The sequence below is a fragment of the Protobothrops mucrosquamatus genome, unplaced genomic scaffold, assembly GCF_001527695.2.
Source record: "Protobothrops mucrosquamatus isolate PMUCROS unplaced genomic scaffold, P.Mucros_1.0 scaffold1232, whole genome shotgun sequence".
Classification (NCBI taxonomy): Eukaryota; Metazoa; Chordata; class Lepidosauria; order Squamata; family Viperidae; genus Protobothrops; species Protobothrops mucrosquamatus.
The window spans coordinates 116,758-137,005 of record NW_015387439.1 but is presented as its reverse complement, the minus strand read 5'-3'; the positions used below and the strand labels follow the sequence as shown (position 1 = coordinate 137,005).

At 50.1% G+C, this 20,248-nt stretch overlaps 1 protein-coding gene across 1 annotated transcript; it reads left to right on the top strand.

Annotated features, from left to right (window-relative positions):
* Nucleotides 1-429: 429 nt before the first annotated feature.
* On the top strand, nucleotides 430-18,516 carry DMPK (DM1 protein kinase). Its single transcript, XM_029285054.1, has 15 exons — nucleotides 430-589; nucleotides 7,256-7,347; nucleotides 8,430-8,513; nucleotides 9,308-9,403; nucleotides 10,191-10,339; nucleotides 10,884-10,977; nucleotides 11,292-11,492; nucleotides 12,023-12,286; nucleotides 13,321-13,406; nucleotides 14,430-14,535; nucleotides 15,121-15,263; nucleotides 15,647-15,744; nucleotides 16,341-16,417; nucleotides 16,799-16,879; nucleotides 18,294-18,516. The coding sequence occupies exons 1-15, from the start codon at nucleotides 430-432 to the stop codon at nucleotides 18,390-18,392; spliced, it is 1,830 nt and encodes a 609-aa protein (XP_029140887.1). The 3' UTR covers nucleotides 18,393-18,516.
* Nucleotides 18,517-20,248: the final 1,732 nt, after the last annotated feature.

The window sequence follows — 20,248 nt, the reverse complement described above, 5'->3', positions numbered from 1 at the left end:
CCTCATCGCTTCCACTCTGGGTGATCACAAGGCAGGCAGGCAGGCAGGCAGGCAGGAGAGCCAGCGTTGGGGGCTGCGTGGGGGAGAGACCCTGTGTGTGCACCAGGAAGGGAGGAAGGGCTAAGGCTGCCTCCGGAGCGTGCAGGAAAGAGAAATCTCTTGGAGTGTGAGAGAGAGAGTTGTAAAGAAGTTGTCCAGCCCTGCTTTTGTGGGACAGTGAGCATCCCTCCCAAGAAGCCGGTGGATTAAAGAACTTGTGCGGACACCCAGGAAGGAGATGACCAGCCAAGAGGGTGCCCACTTGACGTAGCCCCTTCCCACAGCTGCAGCTGGACCCCCTAGGCTGCAGCCGGAGACCCCCGTGGACAGCGCACCCAGTCTGGAGGGAGCCCACCTGGAGCATCCCCAGCGTCCACCTGAGCTGGCCCCATGGCAGCAGAGGTCCGACTGAAGAAACTGGAGGAGCTGGTCCTTGACCCCAGGGTGGTGGGCTTGGAGACCCTGGTGGACCTCCTGCTCTGCGTACATCATGAGCTGAGCACTTCACCCCTGGCCCAGGAGAAATACATCATGGACTTCCTGCAGTGGGGTGAGTCCTGTTGGTATCTGTCATGGGGGGCTGGGGAGATCTTGGTTTATGGTGGTTGATGTGCTACTCCAGTGAGAAGGGGGGCACTACAGATTCCCAGGGAGTTTGTAGCGTTTGGCCACAGCTGCCCAGAGTTGCCTTGCAAACTGAGATGGGTGGCATAGCTAGTTTGGTCTAGGAGTGAAGGCACCAAGCTAGGAACTGGGAGACGGTGAATTCTAGTCCCATCATAGACCTGAAGGCCAGCGAGGCGACTTTGGGCCAATCGCTAGGAGACAATGAGTTCTAGTCCCTCCTTAGGCATGAAAGCCAGCTGGGTTACCGTGAGTGAATCACCAGGAGACGGTGAGTTCTAGTTCCACCTTATGCGTGAAATCCGCCTGGGTGACTTTGGGCCAGTTCCTCTTCCCTCTCAGCCCAACCCACCTCACAGGGTTGTCGTTGTGGGGAAAAACAGGGGGAGGAAGCAGTGCTGTGTGTATTGGATGCCTCGAGTTATTTATAAAAACAATAAAGTTGGGATATAAATAAATACAAAGTAAGCCCCCCCAATTGAACGAACAAACAAACAAAATACCCTCAATTCTATTTTATCATAGAACTTCGGTTAATCTGAGCTCTGAAACTTGGAAAAAGATTCGTTCCCAATATCTACCACCCTTTCATAAATTAGGCCATGACTAATTGTGGGTTGTGGGTCATACTTCTGGGAATTTGTTTTCAAGCTGAGAAAGTTGTCCCCAGCATCCTTTTTGGTCCTATGGCTGTCCCTGTTTCAGGCAGGGTGACTCAGGCCTGGAGACTACCGAGCAAATCTTTTCTGGATTGTGAGCTTTGTTGAAACGCCACGCTCTCCAGAGACCGAGATTTTAGTTGTTAAGGACAAGTTTCTCTTCAAGAGCTGTCGAGGTGTTGTTTTTTTTTCTTCATCTACACCTGAACATTTGGGAAAGCAACCAATTTGAAACAGGAGGAAATTATCTACATGTTTTATATTTTACTTGGGCCCGCCCAAAAGGAAAGACTCTCGCACAGATGACAAAAACGGCTTAGCTGATTGCTTGGAAATAATTACAGGTAGATGCCTGTCCCAAAACTGGAAACCCCGAAATCAAACCGACAGCAGCAATAGACTCTTTTGCTCAGAATCAACGTGAAGGACGTTGCTTTGTGCTGCAATGATTGTTAGCCATTCAAGATACTAAGAGATGCAATTTACTTTTTAATTTTTTTTATTTACCATGTTATTCTTTTTTTAAAAAACTTAACCCTGAAGCCTTTTTTGAGGATCATCTTGGTTTTTTCCCCTCTCTTTCCCCTTTCTTTGAATTCCACTATATGCATTTTTTTTTCATAATAAATGCTTTTTTAAAAGAAAAAAGAAAAGAGAGTTTCTTCCCAACCATGTGAAGAGTTAAGACTAAAGTGATAGAGAGGAATGGATGTAATTAACCTGTTCTTTGAAAGTCGCCATTTAGTTGACGAGTTGTGTTGATCACTGAGATCCGGGAACCTGGAAGCCTGGATTTGTGGCTTTAGGGTTGAATTTACTTTTGAACTGGCACTTCCTTATTTCCCTACGGCTGGAGGCTGGACCAAACTTTGAATCCCTTCACACATCCTTGTTTCTCTCTCATCTTTTAAGCATAGTCTCCTTAGAGGAAGGGTGGATTGAACCGACACAACTGCCTGGATTCTCGAATAAGGACTGACTCCTGCTTTGGGCAGGAGATTAGACTGGGAGATCTCCAAGATCCCTTCCAGCCCTAGAAGTCCATGATTCTTTGTGGTCTACTCCTGAGTTTTTTTTTTTGTAAGAGCAACTAAGATGATTAAAGACCTGGGGACTGAAACATACAAAGAACAGTTGCAGGATTTGGGTATGGCCAGTCTAGAGAAAAGAAGGGCTGGGAGCGGGGGGGGGGGACATGATAGCCGTATTCCAGTATTTGAGAGGCTGCCACAAAGAAGAGGAGGGGGTCAACTTATTTTTCCAAAGCCCCAGAAGGCAGGAGAAGAAGCAACGGATGGAAAACGAACCAAGGAGAGAAGCAACCTGGAACCAAGGAGAAACTTCCTGACCGTGAGGACAATCAATCAGTGGAACAACCTGCCTCCAGAAGCTGTGAATGCTCCAACACTGGGAAGTTTTTAAGAAGAGACTATACAGTCACTTGTCTGAAATGGTACAGGGCTTTCCTGCCTGAGCAGGGGGTTGGACTAGATGACCTCCAAGGTCTCTTCCAACTCTATTCTGATTGATTGAAGATCTAGGAATTAACAGAACTTGCTTGTTTCGGCCTTGGTGTAGACCGGGGTGTCCAACCTTGGCAACTTGAAGACCTGTGGACTCCGACTCCCAGAATTCCACAGCCAGCACAGCTGGCTGTGGAATTCTGGGAGTCGGAGTCCACAGGTCTTCAAGTTGCCAAAGTTGGACATCTCTGATGTAGACCAAGACAGCTTTGATTTTTATAGTTCCCTAATGCCGGGCGAGGCATGAGCTGGAAGATTTGCCTGCTAGAGCAGAGCCTGGAGCTTCCTGGACTCCAGTGAGAAGTTTCTAGGCTGCTGGGACTTTGGAAAATGCCATAAAAGGCCGCCTGCGTAGGACAGACTGGGCCTCTTCTCCGCTCTTTGCCTTCTCGCTCTCTTCTCCGTTGCTCCACGGGGCTCTTTATTCCCCCCCTGGGAAGAAATTGCTCATTTTTCTTGCTTTTCCTTGCAAAAGGAGCCTGTGGGCTGGCAGGGAATGGGGCAGGGCTGCTGGCGGATGGGGGGAAGCGGGGCAGGGGGAGATTTTCCAAGCAATGTTGTGAAGGGCAGGAGAGTGCCCGGATTTGGCTGTGAGCTGTTGGAATATTCAGATGAACAGAATTAGCTTCAGATGTCCTCCATCTTAAAGGGAAATGAGGACAGTCCTCGACTTACAACAATTCATTAAGCGACCAAAGTTACAACTGGATTGGAAAAAAAAAACGACTTATGCCCGTTGCAGCAACCGCACGGTCACGTGATCAAAATTCAGATGTTCGGAAACTGACTCGCATTTATGACGGTCGCAGCGTCCCGGACAGTCACACGATCCCCTTTTGCGACCTTGAGGAAGCCAGATTCACTTAACCCACTGTGTGACTCACTTAACAACCGCAGCGATTTGCTTAACAACGGCGGCGAGAAAGGTCGCAAAACAGGGTAAAATTCACTTTAAGGAATGTCTCACTTAACCACAGAAACGTTGGGCTCAATTGGGGTGGTAAGTCGAGGACCATCTGTACGTGTAGAATTTCACCCTCAGCTTCGGGCCTCATCTGGGGACTAGCTGCACCATGGTGAGAGGCACTCTGCACATGCTCTGAAGCCCTTTCTTTGCTCTAAGAATCACTTTTTCAGAGACTGAACCCTGCCGAATCTGGATGAAAAGCTGCATCTTTGGACTTTTGACAGTTTGTGTACAGCATAAAAGTTTCCATGGGCAGGAATGCTCCACGCCCCCCTCCCTCACCCCTTCCACCCACCCCCCCAGCTATGAGCACAGTCTCCCAGGGCCCAGCTGGAATCTGAGAATTGTTGCAAGCCCAGATTCCCAACCCAGCCGGTGCCCGAAATAGGCACCCAACGGAGCAGCTTTTTTCCCTGTGTCTGGCAAGCCATTTGGCTGGGCTGGGGAGGGAGGCTGCCCCCCTTCCCTGCTCTTGGCTAGAGGGTTGTGTATCAGTTGGAAGAGGCCAAAAATAATCCCAGGTCTCCAGGATCCCAAAATATCTTATGGCCTGTGTTTGTTGCAGGAACTGAGCGCCTTTGGCGGCGACGGATAACTGCAGTCGGGCAGACCGATAGATAGATATAGATAAATAAGAGAGAGAGAGAGAGAGAGAGAGAGAGAGAGAGAGAGAGAGATGGGTGGAAGGATGGATGGATGAATAGATAGATGAGAGAGAGAGAGGATGGATGGATGGATGAGATAATTGTTGATAAATAGATAGATATAGATAGATGAGAGAGAGATGATGGATGGATGGATGGATGAGATAATAGTTGATAAATGGATAGATATAGAGATATATATGGATGGTGAGTGGATAGATGAATAAATGAACATGGGATGGATGGATGGCATGTAGATATGATAGATGATATAGATAGATAGATAGATAGATAGATAGATAGATGGATGGATGGATGGATGGATGGATGGATGGATGGATGGATGGATGGATGGATGGATAAGACAGACAGATAGGTGGGATTCGCAAAGCCAATCTGAGAAGCACCAGGGAAGCTGGGTTACTCTGCATTTTCAGAATTTTGCAAATAACTCTTTTTAAGTGCTTGGTCCTTACTGCTACTTAGGCTGACCCCAAATGAATCTTGCTAAGCAACAGGATTTGTTCTCAAGTGCCGTTACAAAAGCTGTTTATTTATTAGACGGCTCATTGCATAAATTCTTCCTGAAAATTGCATCCAATTGCTCAATGTGACTCTGTCAGAAATTTAAGAAATATGAGAACGGAAAAAAAACAACCCTGCTTGTTTCCCTTCTGCCCTTGGAATTTGGTCCTATTTCTGTCCTTTCTTGGTCGGTGCCAAGCATCAGCTCCTGCCAGCCTTTTTTTCTCTCTCTCTTCCCCTGGAGAAGGAAGCCGGAAGGGGCTTCTGGGCAGGTCTGCCTCCAGGTCTCAGCTGCTGTCATGAGATTCTTGGGGAAGGAGGGGACGGGGGCTCCATGTTGGGCCGTTGCAGACTTTCTGTCCAAATTTGTCCCTTCATTTTTAATGCCTCTCCTTTTTTTTTTTTTTTTAAATATATGAGTTGCCTGAAATGAGGTGGTTTTCGGTCTGGAAGAATTTATTCATTTATTAAGAACATGTATCTTTATACACCTGTATCACCAAATTCTGAGTGGTATATAAAAACACAGAAACACTCTCTCCCTCCCTCTGTTCCTGTTCCCCTTCCTTCCTTCGTTCCTTCGTTCCTTCCTTCCTTCCTTCCTTCCTTCCTTCCTCCCTCCCTCCCTCCCTTCCTCCCTTTCTCCCTCCCTCCATCTCCCTCCCTTCCTTCCCTCCCTCCCACCTTACCTTCCCTCCATCCTCCTTTCCTTTCCTTTCCTTTCCTTCCCTTCCCTTCCCTTCCCATCCCTTCTCTTCCCTTCCCTTTCCTTTCCTTTCCTTTCTTGAGGGCCCAGCATTCAGCAAATAGCCAACACAACTTCGCTGCCCTGTGGCATTGCTGCTGGTGGGGACCCCAGTGCCACCCAGGACTTCCTTGTGAGTTGCCACAATGGCTTCAAAGCCACCCCAGCTTCAGATTCAGCCAGAGCAGGGGTGGGGGGTGGGGGTGGAGGTACAGCAGCTCTGTCAGACTGCCTCAGGCCCTTCAGTCTTTGAAGACCTTTCCCCAAGGTGCTGGCCGGGGACGATGAGCCTGATCACTTCTTCCCCTCCAAGGTGCCAGTCGGGGACCTTTCCTCCTCCACCCGTCTCCTGCTGTCTGCGTGGCCTCTGGGCGCTCCAGTTCCCCTCCCCGAAGGCGTCCCATTCCAGCTGCCTCCATCACATCCTGCAGCTATTTTTACGCCTCTCCTTTGCCAGCAGGCTGAGCTGTTCTCCTGCCAACCCTCCCTGCCTCCCCCCTCCAGATCTCTTCGCTTGATCCTTGGGTCGCCATGTGAGGAAGTTGTTTGAGATCCTTGAAGACGTTATCCTCCTTCTCCGCTGCCAAATCTGGAGATCTGGGCAGGCCGGCAGCTGAGTCACCCGGGGAGGTTAAATTTGAGGGCCATCTGACCTCTTCCTGGTTGCAGGTCACGTGGATTCCCCCCCGCCACTCAAGTTGGCACCCACGCATTTATTTTTAAGGCCTGCGGGCAGAAGGCAGAACTTGGCGCCCAGCTGAGTCACAGATCCAGGATGGTCGTGGTGGGATGCCGATCCTCTCCCTGGTTACTAATATTTGTGGACACAAGAGTTTGGGCAGGACCAGGAGGGGCAGGGGGGATTAAAGGGGCTGGCTGTCACAAACAAGGGGAAAAGGGGCTTATTGATTGACTGATCAAATGTATATGACACTAAATGTATTTCACCGTTGAGTGACTCCCTCCTGCCTTTTCGCTGAGCTCAAATGGTCATCTCACACAGAGGGCAGGTTGTACTCAACTTACAATAGTTTGTTTGGTGATCATTCACAGTCACAACAACAGCACCGAAAAAAAGTGACTTGTGACCTTTTTTACACACTTGTAACCGTTGCAGAATTGATCACTTGATCAAAATTCGGACACTTGGAAACTGACTTGTATTTATGACGGTTGCCGTGTCCCAACCACATGTGATCCCCTTCTGTGACTTTCTGACAAGCCAAGGGGGAAGCCAGATTCACTGAACAACCGTGTTACTCACTTAACAGCTGCAGTGATTCACTTAAGAATATTAAGTGATCAGACCACCATCAGCCAGTTGACATTCATGCCTAAGGCTGGACTAGAACTCACCGTCTCCTGGTGATTGGCCCAAAGTCACCCAGCTGGCTTTTCATGCCCTAAGGCAGGTCCAGAACATGCCGAGATGGTGTCTCACATCTCCTCCTTTAACTGCTCCAGTTCAGGGCTCCCCCAAGTGGGCATTATACGAGGAACCCCAATAATCTCCTTTTCCTTCTCTCCAGCGGATCCACTAACCTCCAGACTGAAACAGCTCCGGCTGCAACGAGATGACTTTGAGATCCTAAAAGTGATCGGCCGAGGAGCTTTCAGCGAGGTGAGGAAGGAAGACGGGCCACCCTGGAGGGTAGCTGTAGGGACCCCCAAAGGGATGTCCTTGCTGGTAAAACCCAGCATTTGTGGGATCCTCTGTCCTAGCAGAAGTGGCCAGCAATGACTAAGGAATCTCAGGTGGGCAGAGCAGTATGAAATGAAACTGTCCCTCTATTTCAGGAAATTACTCCAAAGTTTTTAGACAACTCTGGGGTGATTGGGAGGAGGTTTGGAAGGACGCAGCTAGTACATCATAATGGGCTGTGGGAATAACTTTGAGGAAGTGGAGGAAGATCTGGTTACCAAGACAAGATTCAGATAAAAGAAATCTGAGTCCCAGGGCAGAAAGGCAATCTGAGAAAGCGTCTCAGTCTTGACGAAAGGGAAGGAGGGGAGACACACATTCAGACCGGCAAGATTGATGTCAGCCTTCTGAGGCATAAGCTAATACAGGTGCCAGACCTGGAATAACCTAAACCTCTAAACCAGTGTTTCTCAACCTTGGTGACTTTAGAATTTGTGGACCTCAACTCCCAGAATTCCCCAGCCAGCAATGTTGGCTGAGGAATTCTGGGACTTGAAGTCCACACATCTTAAACTCGCCAAGGTTGAGAAACACTGCTCTAAACAGAAACAATCTTTGGCTCCATTTGTTCAGAAAGGTATTGTTTTATTAGACAGCAAGTATACTGCAGTATTGCAAAGCCAAAACTGAGAATCACAAGCCAAAATCCCTAACTTCTACTCCCCCCACCCGTAACTATTTCTCATTGCCCACCCCGGTGTCACCAATCAGGTTCAGGCAAGACGTTTTCTTAACGGACATTCCCAGTGTAGTTTGGCATGCAGTTCCCTCCTGCTTCTAGCTGGGTGACCTTGAGGCAGCTTCTCCAGGAGACGCAGCACTTACTTTCATTTTCCCAAACATTCCCCCCCTTTCATTTCGCCTCCCCCCCACAGTTCATGGCAGTCTGTAACAGCACAGCAGCGAAGCACAAGCGAGCATAAGGTGGCAGCTACTGTAACAATAGGAGCTTTGTTAGTTTTATCTTGCATGTGTCTCTCTTGACTGTTTTACCTGTGCAGGTGGCAGTGGTGAAGCAGAAGAGGACCTCTCAGGTGTATGCCATGAAAATAATGAATAAATGGGACATGTTGAAACGGGGAGAGGTAAGAGTAGAGGCAGAACATCTGCCAAGCCATCGTGGCTACCTCCTCAGGGTTTCCATTTCCATCGGTGCCCAGCCAGGTCCAATTTTGCATAATTTTGCAATCCCTCCGGCCGGATTTTGCAATCCCTCTGGCCAGATTCCTTTAACATTTCGCTGCTCAAGAATCCAAGAAAAAGTGCCTTGAATTTTTTTTCAGTGCAGATTTTCTGAAGACATGCTGTTTGCTGTCCAACTTTTCCCGAAGAAAAGACTGTAGGTTCCCACAACCACAATTCAGACCGGGATTTCCAGGGCTAATCAAGATGTGCCCGATTTTTCCTACCTTTTTTTTGCCACGGTTGTTAAGCAAATCATTGCAGTCGTTAAGTAAATCGGGCAATCATTAAGTGAATCTGGCTTCCCCTCCCCTGACGTTACTGGTCAGAAGGTCACAGAAGGGGATCACGTGACCCCAAAGGGACACTGCAACTGTCGTAAATACATCCCAGTGGCCACGTGCCCAAATTCTGATCACGTGACCATGGGGATGCTGCGACGGTCGTAAGTGTGAAAATCGGTCCCTTTTTTTCAGTGACATTGTAACTTCAGATGGTCACTAAACAAATGCTTACAAGTCGAGGACAGCCTGTATTTCCCACGCTGATGGCAGGGAAGTTTTGTTTGAGAGGATGTGGCCTGAGACCAACTAGAGAAGTGTGTAGATAGAGCGTCCTCCGCTGGTGCCCGTCACTGTACGAAACAGAAGGTTCGGCTAAGGATGTCCTTCTCTTTGAAATCCCAACTCTTCTCCAGGTTTCCTGCTACAGAGAGGAGAGGGACGTCCTGGTGAACGGAAACAAGCGCTGGATCACGCAGTTGCATTTTGCCTTCCAGGATGAGAATTACCTGGTGAGTCCCGCTCTTTGGTGCAGCCGAGGGGGGTGAAATTTATTTCACATGTATGTGCATGTGGCTGACTTTGATTTATTTAGACCTCTTGAGTCGCCTTCTAGAGGAGATGGAGGGTATAGGAGTTTAAAATATTTTAATATGTTTCGTGTTATATGAGCCGTGGTGGCACAGTGGTTGGAATGCAGCACTGCAGGCGACTTCTGCTGAGTGCAGTTCGATTTTCAACCACTCAAGGTTGACTCAGCCTTCCGTCCTTCCCAGGTCGGTAAAATGAGGACCCAGATTGTTGGGGGCAAGAGGCTGATTCTGTAAACCGCTTAGAGAGGGCTGTAAAGCGCGGTGAAGCGGTGTAGAAGTCTTAAGTGCGATTGCTATGTTATGTTACGTTATATTACATTACATTATGCTGTTATGTTTTATGATATACTAGCTGTACCCAGCCACGCGTTGCTGTGGCTCAGTCTGGCGTGTGTTGCTTTTATGTCCAACAGATGGCGCTGTTTTTCAAAAAAGCATGTTTTTACCTGTCACAGGTGTGACATCTATATAATATAGGTATATAAAAACACGCGCATATTCGAATGCAACGTTGTGTCAAAATTTCAAAGCAATTGGTGAAGAACCTTTGGAGATTTAAGATTTTGAACAAACGAACATTTACATTTTTATTTATATAGATATATGATATACTAGGGTCGAGTCTATAGTATGATGGAGATGGCAATAAACCTGCCCAAGATCAGAATCATCCCTTCTCCTGAGCTTGTCTCCTACCTTTCTCTAGTACCTGGTGATGGACTATTATGTTGGGGGTGACCTCCTGACCTTGCTGAGCAAATTTGGTGACCGCATCCCGCTGGAGATGGCCCAGTTCTACTTGGCCGAGATGGTGATGGCCATTGACTCCATCCACAGCATGGGCTACGTGCACAGGTACATGGGATGTGGGGGTGGGGTGGGGGGTTCTGAAGAGGCAGAGGTCGACCCATGAGATGTTTACAATCTTCAGAACATCCTTCTTTGTGTATACAGGTAGTCCTCAACTTACAACAGTTCATTTAGTGACCATTCAAAGTTACACCAGTACTGAAAAAAGTGACTTATGACCAATGGTCACATGACCATTGCAGCATCCTGATACGTGATCAAAATTCGGACGCTCGGCAACTACCTCATATTTCCAGTGGTTGCAGCGTCCCCGAGAGGGTCACGTGATCCCCTTTTGTGACCTTCTGGCAAGCAAAATCAATGGGGAAGCCAGATTCACTTAACAACCGCGTGACTGGCTTAATAACTGCAGTGATTCACTGAATGACTGTGGCAAGAAAGGTCGTAGAATGAGGCAAAACTCTCACTTAACAAGTATCTTGCTTAGCAACGTCAATGTCGGGCTGCCTTGTGGTCCCAGTGTTTCCCGAGTTCTTTTGTGGTCCTCCTGCCCATCCTTTTGCCAATCCTCTCCTTTTCCGCCTGACAGGGACATCAAACCCGACAACATCCTGCTCGATCGATGTGGGCACATCCGGCTGGGGGATTTTGGATCCTGTCTCAAGCTACGAGAAGATGGGACGGTGAGACACCCAACCGGGTGGGGTGGGCTACTCTAGGAGTGTGGACTTCATGAAGAAAATAACCACCATGGCTTAACAATTGTCAAGGAGTGTGCTTTTGATCCCAAGGGCTTTCTGATTTCCCATCAAACCTACACACAAACCATGATTACCATATTTCATGGCAGCCTGGCAGGGACAGCTGAGGGGGATCCCACCTCGGTCCCCCACTTGTGGGCTTTCCAAAGACCCCCCCACCTGGGCCATGTCAGAAATAGGATGGGGCAGATCGGACTCTGGTTCCGAGGTTCTCACCCCCATTCTCACGGTGGCAGGTCTGTTCCACAGTGGCAGTGGGCACCCCGGATTACCTCTCCCCGGAGATCTTGCGAGCAGTGGAAGATGGGCTTCATTCCTACAGCACAGAATGCGACTGGTGGTCTCTGGGCATTTTTGCCTATGAGATGTTCTTTGGCCACACCCCCTTCTTTGCCGACTCCGTCGTGGAGACCTATGGCAAGATCCTGCACTTCAAGGTTGGTGGCCGGAGGGCAATCGGATGGGTTGGGAGGGGTGGGTTAAGGTGGCCCATTTCTGGACTGAGATTGAAGTTGATGATGATAGTCTGTTCTACTGATAGTCTGTTCTACTGCTCAGGGTTGAGCTGTGGGGTCCTGGGTGCTCTCTGAGCTGGGTGGTTTTCTTGCGGACATTTCATGACCCAGCTAGGTAACCTCATCAGTGCTAGAAGGGAAGGAGGGGGCTATGCGGAGAGGAGGAGGAGGACTGTGGAGACCATGTTGCTCTCTGAGCTGGGTAGTTTTCTTGTGGACATTTCATGACCCAACTAGGAAACATCATCAGTGCTAGAGGGAGTAGGGTGTGTGGAGTGGCAGAGGAGGAAGAGGAGGATGGCTGTGGGATTCTTGGTGCTGTCTGAGCTGGCTGCATTTCTTGCAGACATCTCATCACCAAACTAGGTGACATCATCAGTGCATACCCCAGACCCGGTCCTGCTTTCACTTACTTGTTGCTTCCTCCTTTGTCCCAATGCTCATTCTCCAAGGAGCATTTCCGGTTTCCCCTCTCGGACCCAGAGATCCCCCCGGAAGCCCAGGCCTTGATCGAAGGGCTGATCTGTTCCCGGGAGACACGCCTGGGACGTAACGGAGTCCAGGACTTCAAGGAGCACCCCTTCTTCGTTGGCATCGATTGGCAGGGCCTGCGGGACTGCGCCCCGTCCTTTGTGCCCGAGTTCGCCAACGCCACCGACACGTGCAACTTCGACGTGGTGGACGACTGCCTCACCGACATGGTGAGCGGGGGAGGGGTAGGTGACCTCTTATTTTTCTCCCCTCTCCTCTCCGCTACACCCAGGGCCAGTCCGCTTCGTGCTGCCCTATTGGTTCCTGACTGGGCTGAGTCCGAGATGAACTTACAAGAGTTCATTTAGTGACCTTCAAAATTACAACAGCACTGCAAAAAGGGACTTATGACCATTTTCCACGCAACCATTGCCGCATCCCCATGGTCATGTGATCAAAATTCAGACAGTTGACAACTGACTCATATTTATGACAGTTACAGTGTCCCAGGGTCCCAGGATCCCCTTCTGACTAACAAGGTCAATGGGGAAGCCAGAGTCACTTAACAACCGTGTTACTTGCTTAACAACTGCAGTGTTTCACTTAACAACCACGACAAGGAAGGTCATGAAGTTCACTTAACGACGGTCTCACTGAGCCACAGAAATTTGGGGCTGAATTGTGGTCCTGAGTTGAGGACTACCTGTAACAGACGTGGAAAGGGAGCCCTGCTCGAGCAGGAGACCCTAGACCAGGGGTGCCCAACTTATGTAAGACTTGTGGGCTTCAACTCCCAGCATGCTGGCTGGGGAATTCTGGGAGTTGAGTCACAAGTCTTGAAGTTCCAAAGTTGGACACCCTTCTCCTAGGACAGGGGTAGGCAACCTCGGCTCTTTTATGACTTGTGGGCTTCCAACTCCCAGAATTCCTGAGTCAGCCATGCTGAGGGGAAAGGGAGAGGTTTCCATGCTGGCTCAGGAATTCTGGGAGTTGAAGTCCACGAGTCATAAAAGAGCCAAGGTGGCCTACCCCTGTCCTAGGACCTACACCATTTCAGACAAAGGGCTGTCCAATTTAAAAAAAAATGAAGAAAAAAAAATTAAGCAAGCAGGATGGTTTCAACAGTTTGATATCCAGAAAAATCCTCTCCCCCCCCCAAAAAAGACCCCAACCTCTTATATCAGGGGTGCTGCCTTTAGTCCTGGCTCTTTGCTAAAGGCTCAGCTCTGCCTGGAAACGTCCCTCCATTTCTTTGCTTCCGTCTCCCTCTCTTTTCCAGGAGACCCTGTCGGACGTCCTCGAGGCCTCTCCCCTCGGAGTGCAGCTTCCCTTTGTGGGGTACTCCTACACTTACACGGCTGTGAAGTAAGAAGCATTTTTGGTGCACTTTTCTACTTTTGGGAGAGTTGTGTAAGTTTGCGTTATGGCTAGGCTGGAGCTCGCAACCTCAGGGTTTCTTTCCACGATAGTGTTGGCTCCAAAGATTGTCCCAGGCAGGTACTTCACCTGCAGAACTGACCCTTCCAGGTGCTTCTAGGGCAGAGTATCTCAACCTCAGCAACGCTAAGACGGGTGGACTTCAACTCCCAGAATTCCCCAGCTTTATGGCATTGGGGGGGGGGCAAGTCGTCGCCTCCATCTGCTTTCCAGGGAAGGTCATTCCGAAGGTCATGAAGCCCTGGTTTTGGCCCCCGGAGCTGGGCCAGGAGCTTAAACAAGCCCAATATGGGTGGTGGTGGTGGGGGCTCTGTCATACAGACCCCCTGCGATTGCATTATGGGTATTTTAACTCTGATTTTTTATTTTTTCCCCCTAGAGGTTTTGTGACAATTGTTTTCTTAGGAGTGGTTACCCTCCCAGAGGTAGGTAGTGTGACGAGCAGCCATGGGCCTGTTCTCCACAAATAGATATACCCAGCCGTGGGGGGGGGGTCAAAGAGGAGCAACTGGAGATGCAGATAGTCCTCGACTTACGGCCACAATTGAGCCCAAAATTTCTATTGCTAAGTGAGACAGATGTTAAGTGCATTTGGCCCAGTTTTCGACTTCCCTTGCTGATTGTTCTGTGAACCCCTGCAGCTGTTAAGTTAGTCACACGGTCGTTAAGCAGATCTGGCTTCCCCCATTAACTTTGCTGGTCAGAGGGTCACAAAACGGGATCACATGATCCCTACCAGGACAGGGCAGCCTTCATAAATTTGAGCCAGTCGCCCAGCGTCCGAGTGTTGATCAGGTAACCGCAGGGAGGCTGCAACGATCGTGTGAAAAATGCTTTTGTCCCTGTTATAACTCTGAACGGTCACTAAAGGGACGGTTACAAGTCGAGGGCTACTTGTGCAGATGCCGTGGCTGGCGAGACAAGGTCTGTGAGACTCTCCCTTCCTCTCAGACAGAATCATCCCGAGGGACGCGACCGAGGTCCCATCGCCATGGAGGTGGAGGCTGCTGGGAAGATGCCCTCAGGCGAAGCGCAGGAAACGCCTTCAGAGGAGCTGGTGGGTAGAAAAAAGGGAATTCTCTATCTTGTCTCTGTGGCAATTGTGTGTTTGTTATTTATTTTTATATACCTCTGTGGATATGTATGCTTGCGCTTTATTTATTTGGCCAAGCGTGGTTACACACACAAGGAATTTGCCTCCAGTACACAAGCATTCGGGATACTGGGAAAACAAGAGACTGTAATATAGCTAATAATAATAATAATAATAAAGTTGGAAGGGACCTTGGAGGTCGAGTCCAACCCCCTGCTCAGGCAGGAAACCCTACACCATGTTGGACAAATACACCATTTCAGACAAGCTAGTCCTCAACAGTTTGTTTAATGACCCTTCAGAGTTACAACTGGAAAAAGTGACTTAGAAGCGCATTCATAGTTACGACCTTTCCAGCATCCCCATGATCGTGTGATTAAAAAAAATCCAGATGCTGAACAACTGGTTCATCCTTATGACGAACATTGCCTAACGCTTAAACGCGGTGCTGGATTTTATTAGCATCATCTGGAGATGCGGTGAAGGCCATGAAGACAACGCGATGCTCAATTCGGTGTTAACACAACCGCTCTTTGTGTTTCCTGCTAGGCATGTAAACTGCCCGATGGGCAGAAGCTGGACCAGTCCATGTTTCTCGAACTGCAGGCAGCCTTCGAGGAGGAACTGAAAAGCCGGGAGATGCTGTGTCAAGAGCTCAGTGTGATCAAGGTGGCCAACCAGACTTTTGCCAGGTGAGTTGTAGAGGCATGTATGTGTGTGTGGGGGGGGGCTCTGTGGTCCAAAAAAGTCAAGCTTTGATCATGCCTGGCCATTGCCTTGACTTTTGAATCATCCCTGGTGGGCAACCCCTTAGGGGGAGGCATCAGGGAGGGATCTAGGAGATGTCCCTGGTTAGATGTCCCCTCTGGATCGTCACCATCTCCTCCAGGTGAGCAAGGAGGCTTAGAAGTCCACAAAAGACCAGACCGTTTGATCCTGTGATGTCCAACCTTGGCAATTTGAAGACTTGTGGACTTCAACTCACAGAATTCCCCAGCCAGCATGACTGACCCTCCAAAAGTCCCCGACTTTCTGTTGACCCTCTGTTTTTTCCCCCTCCTGCCTCCCCACCCAGCCAGCTAAAGGACGCCGAGAGCCGAAATGTGGAACTGGAAGCTCAGATCAAACACTTGAAGGACCAGATGGCAGCCATGAAAGCAGCACATGAGGAGGGCAAGTCCTGTCTTTCTCCTGTAGACTCTTCCCCATCCTGACCAGCTCTGGCCTTACTTGCTCCCCGGGGCGACTTGGGGTACCCCCCAGAAGTACAAGTTGCCCTCAACTTACAACCATTAGTTTAGTGACTGTTTGAAGTTACCAGCAGCACTGAAAAGAGAGACTTATGTCCCACTGATGACCGTTGCAGCATCCCTCTGGTCACGTGATCAAATTAAAATGCTTGGCCACTGGCATGCACTTGTGACGGTTGCACTATCCCAGGGTCATGTGACCGCTTGCGACCTTCCCAGCTGGCTTCCGACAAGCAAAATAAACAGGGGAAGCCAGATTCACTTAACAACTGAAAGATTCACTTAACAACTGCAGTGATTTGCTTAACAACTGTGGCAGAAAGGTTATAAAATGGGAGAAAATCCACTCAGCAACGCGAAGAAGACCCCTAGCATGCAACGCATGAGGCTTTGCTCTTGGGAGTGCAGTGATTTCCGCCCGAGGCAGCCGCTTGCGTGCCCCATGCTTTTGAGCGTGGATGTGTGTCCCAGCCCCCTGCCTAGAGGCCCCCCGGCCCCACATTTTTCTTTTCCTTCCAGCTGCTTTAGGCTGCAGCCCATCCTGGCCCCCCAACCTCACCCAGCCTGTCTTCCACTGCGTGGAACGGCCAGCTCATGTAAGACTCTGTGGGGGAGGAAAAAAAGGGGGATTTAGGGGGAAGGGACTTTCTCCAGCCGAAGGCGTGGGGAAGGAGACCCGTTTGGGCTCGCTTTGCTGGGATTTTAGGGGGGAGGGGGTCGCACCTCTTTTCCTGGACTCTGATACCTTCCTTCCCCCCAATTGAACATTTTGTCTCTTTTAAAGAGCCGCCAGCTAGGTTTAAGAGCCGGAGAAAATGGCAGCGAGGGGGTTTCTTTTCAAGAGGACTAGGAACTTGGCTTTGTGAATGTTCTGTGGGTGCTACAGGATTGTGCAAGGAATACAGGTGGCCACCCCTTTGCTGCCCGTCGGTGGACGCTGCGCCCTGCTGACGTTGACCTCTGCTTTCTCTTTTCAGCAAAGTGGCACCGTGGCATCCCGGCTCTGTGAATACCCGCTTGTGGTACCTCTGTACCGGCACTTGCTGCTCTTTTCGAGGGTACGTCGGCTGCTCTCTTGGGACGCACGCTGCTTCCTCTTCTCGCTCTGAGCACCCCCCCCCCAGTGCATGCCTTCAGCTAGCTGTGGGTCTGTTGTCCGTTTTCTACACACCCTTTCCTTCCTTTGTGGGTGCCGAGCCTGGTGGCAGCACTAGGACTTCGAAGCCCATCGGCCTGTGTCCCGAGACCCAGGACACTCTCGTTTTGCCCTCGCGGGTCAGGCCACAAGTCCGCCTGTCGCAAGACCTCTGAGGCACCTGCAGGCTTCTGAACCTGGGGAGGTTGACGGTTCTGTCTCTGGACGATGGACTGTTCTGCTTGGCTGCCTTCTGCCTTGAGAAGCTTTGTTCCAGCTTTAAGGATCTGGAGTCAGAAAATCAAGGAATTGCAAGATGGATAAACTCATAGTGCCCGACTCTCACTAGCGTTTTATGGTCTCAGCATAATCGAGCTGGAAGGGACCTTGGAGGTCTTCTAGTCCAAGCTCCTTCTCAAGCACGAGACCCTATACTGTTTTCAGACAGGTGGCTGTCCAGTCTTCCTAGATGGGTGTTAGAAAGCCCACCCAATCCATCATTCTCTCCCCCACCTTTGCAACCAATATTCCACAGCCCCTGGGCTCAGAACCTTATAACCCAGGGGTAGTCAACCTTGGCTCTTTTATGACTCGTGGACTTCAACTCCCAGAATTCCTGAGCCAGCATGACTCAGCTTGGAAACCTCTCCCTTTCCCCTCAGCATGGCTGGCTCAGGAATTCTGGGAGTTGAAGTCCACGAATCATAAAAGAGCCAAGGTTGCCTACCCCTGATATAACCCCTGACCCCAGAATATATTTAAAGAGGCTAATTTTGAAGCTGTTCCAGTTTGCAATCATCCCCCTTGCCTTGCGGAACTTTTACAGACTAACCATAAATGGTTTCCTTGGTCCCGAATTTCCCACCAAAATTTCTCTCTCCCCCCACCCAATAGTTTTATAAGCCTCTTCTCTGTGTTTCTATCCCCCCCCACAGACACTTCCTTCCCAAGCTAAAAAAACTCTCCCGACATTCCTAAGTCTTTCTTTTTCAGAGCGTGGCCCGAGTGGATTATTTGAGGTGACTCTTCCAGATATTTTGGCCAGGTTGAGTAGTCTTTGATCTTGAAGCATCCGGACCTCCGTTGCTCAAACTGGGCCGAGAATATTTGCAGCACTGAAACCTGGGTTTCCCATCGTGTAATTCAGACGAAAAGTGTGTTTCAGCTGCAGAGACTGGGGATTTAAGAGGTGGACCTCAGGTGTTTCAGCTGCACACGGCGTGGACCGCTCCTGGCATTCCCTGCCCAGACCAGGAAGGGGTGGGATGGGGTCTCTGCAATCCCGAGAGCTCTTTGGGGGGCCTGGCATCTTGACCAGCTCTGCATTCCCTTTCCAGGTACGTAGACCCTGCATCGTCCACGTGGGATACCTGCTCCTGTGCAACGGTGGGATGGGACTGGATGCCTCCAACTGGGGCCGAGCGGAAACCGTTTGAACACTGGCTGGGGCAAGGAAGAGGCGGGCACGCCAGCTGCTTGCTGCCGCCCCACCAAACCCTAGAAATGGGGGCAAACCCCTTTGATGGAGGACTCCCTTGGGCCAAGACGGCGAGGCCAGGTCCCAGAGGTCCAGCTGCCCCTCTGGTTCTCTCCTGGCTGCTCCCTTTGCTTCCAGAGGCCAAGACCACTGACCCACCGTCCCCATGGAGAACGCCAGGGGAAGCAGCAGGAGCTGGAGTCAACCCAGGGACCCTGCTTTCCAAACATCTTTGCACTCTCTGTACAGACCCTCCTATAGAAAACACCCCCATCTTGGAGGGCACTTTGCGGTGAAAACATGCTTCGTGCCCCCCTCCCCCCCCAAGGCTGTTAGGGGCTCCCAAGAGCCGAGACGGAGCTGCTGTGCCAAAACTGCTTCGTCCGGGACGCTGCAATGAATTTTCAGCTGGCGAAACAAAAGTTTCTTCCCGTGACTTTTGCCGTTCCGTTCACACGATGGGTCCTTCTGCACCTGATGCCCCTTTGGGAAATGAGGGTGGGAAGGGCCAGTGGCAGGAGAAGGGCGTCCCAGTCCTGCCTTCCTCGGTGACCCACCAGAAGTGGCAACTTCCCAGTGAGAAAGAAGCACCCACCTGCCCCGGTGGGCTTGCAAAGCCCGGCTCGTTCAGAATTAGCCGAACGGGGCACTCGGCCAGCTGTAACCTGGGCCTTCCAGTCCTGCTTCCAAGTTTTGGCTTGAAGGCCAGAAGCAAAAAAAAAAAAAAAAGCCTTCCCCCCCACCCCCCTGCAAGGCCTTATGGTGCCCATGGACTCCACAGGGGGGGGGGATGCGAGTTTTAAACCGCCAGACACTGTTTTTATCTGCACTTCTCCACTTTGGAACCAGCCAGCTCTGTAGCACTCCAGGGTTCAACCCGCCCACTCGTTAATAAGTTATTTGGTAATGGCGAGGCGATGTGGCAGCCCTTTCTGCCTCAAAAGCTGGAGAGCCAAGTCTCTAGTCCCTACGTTTGGAAGATTGTATGCATGTTTATATAAAACAAAAGTGCATGGAAGCAAAACTTAAGCTTGTGTGTGTGGGGGGGCAAACCGTTAGTTTAGCGTCTTTCACTTAAGCCCCTCTGGGTGTTTCTCACTTTCCACGCCCCCGTATTTATTATTCCTCCTCCGTGTAACGTGGCGCATTGGCTGGGTGCAAGAAGACATTACGTTCTGCCACTCTGAGTTGAGGATGTTCTCTTGGTTTTGTTTTTTTTTAGTAGGAATAAACTCAAGATTATTTCCTGGTCTTTGTGGGATGGCTGTGACAGAAGAAGTGCCCTGTATGTGTGGGTGTGAGTGTGGACAGATGCGTGCGCGCGCACACACACGTGCAAGGAATCAAACTCAAGCAGTTGGGTTTCCACAATCCCTGCCCATCAGGATTTCCACTCTTTGCAGGTACTCCTCGACTTACAACAGTTTAGCAACGGTTCAGATTTACAGCAGCGATGGAAAAAGCAACCTAGGGCCAGTTTTCACACTTAACGACCGTCGCAGCATCTCTGTGGTCACGTGATCCAAATCCAGGCGCTTGGCAAGTCTGTAAGTCAGGGGCAGTAAGTCAGGGGCTGTAAGCCAAGGGCTACCTGTGGTCTCCTCTCAGATTTGATTCCCCCCCCGCCCCACAAACCGCCTTCCTTGATCCCCCGCCCCACAAACCGCCTTCCTTGATCCCCCGCCAGCAATCAACAATCCTCGGGGGAGTCTGAGCTGTGAAAACGGTCTCTTTAGTATAAATAGGCATTCACCATTTCTATAATTTAAACGCTTTTTCAGACACAACAGTAACAAACGTTTAGAGCAGGTAGTA

Coding starts and splice junctions, on each gene's coding strand:
- DMPK (XM_029285054.1), top strand. CDS start 430: ATGGCAGCAGAGGTCCGACTGAAGAAACTGGAGGAGCTGGTCCTTGAC. Junction 590..7,255: donor CATGGACTTCCTGCAGTGGG/GTGAGTCCTGTT, acceptor CCTTCTCTCCAG/CGGATCCACTAACCTCCAGA. Junction 12,287..13,320: donor ACATGGTGAGCGGGGGAGGG/GTAGGTGACCTC, acceptor TCTCTTTTCCAG/GAGACCCTGTCGGACGTCCT.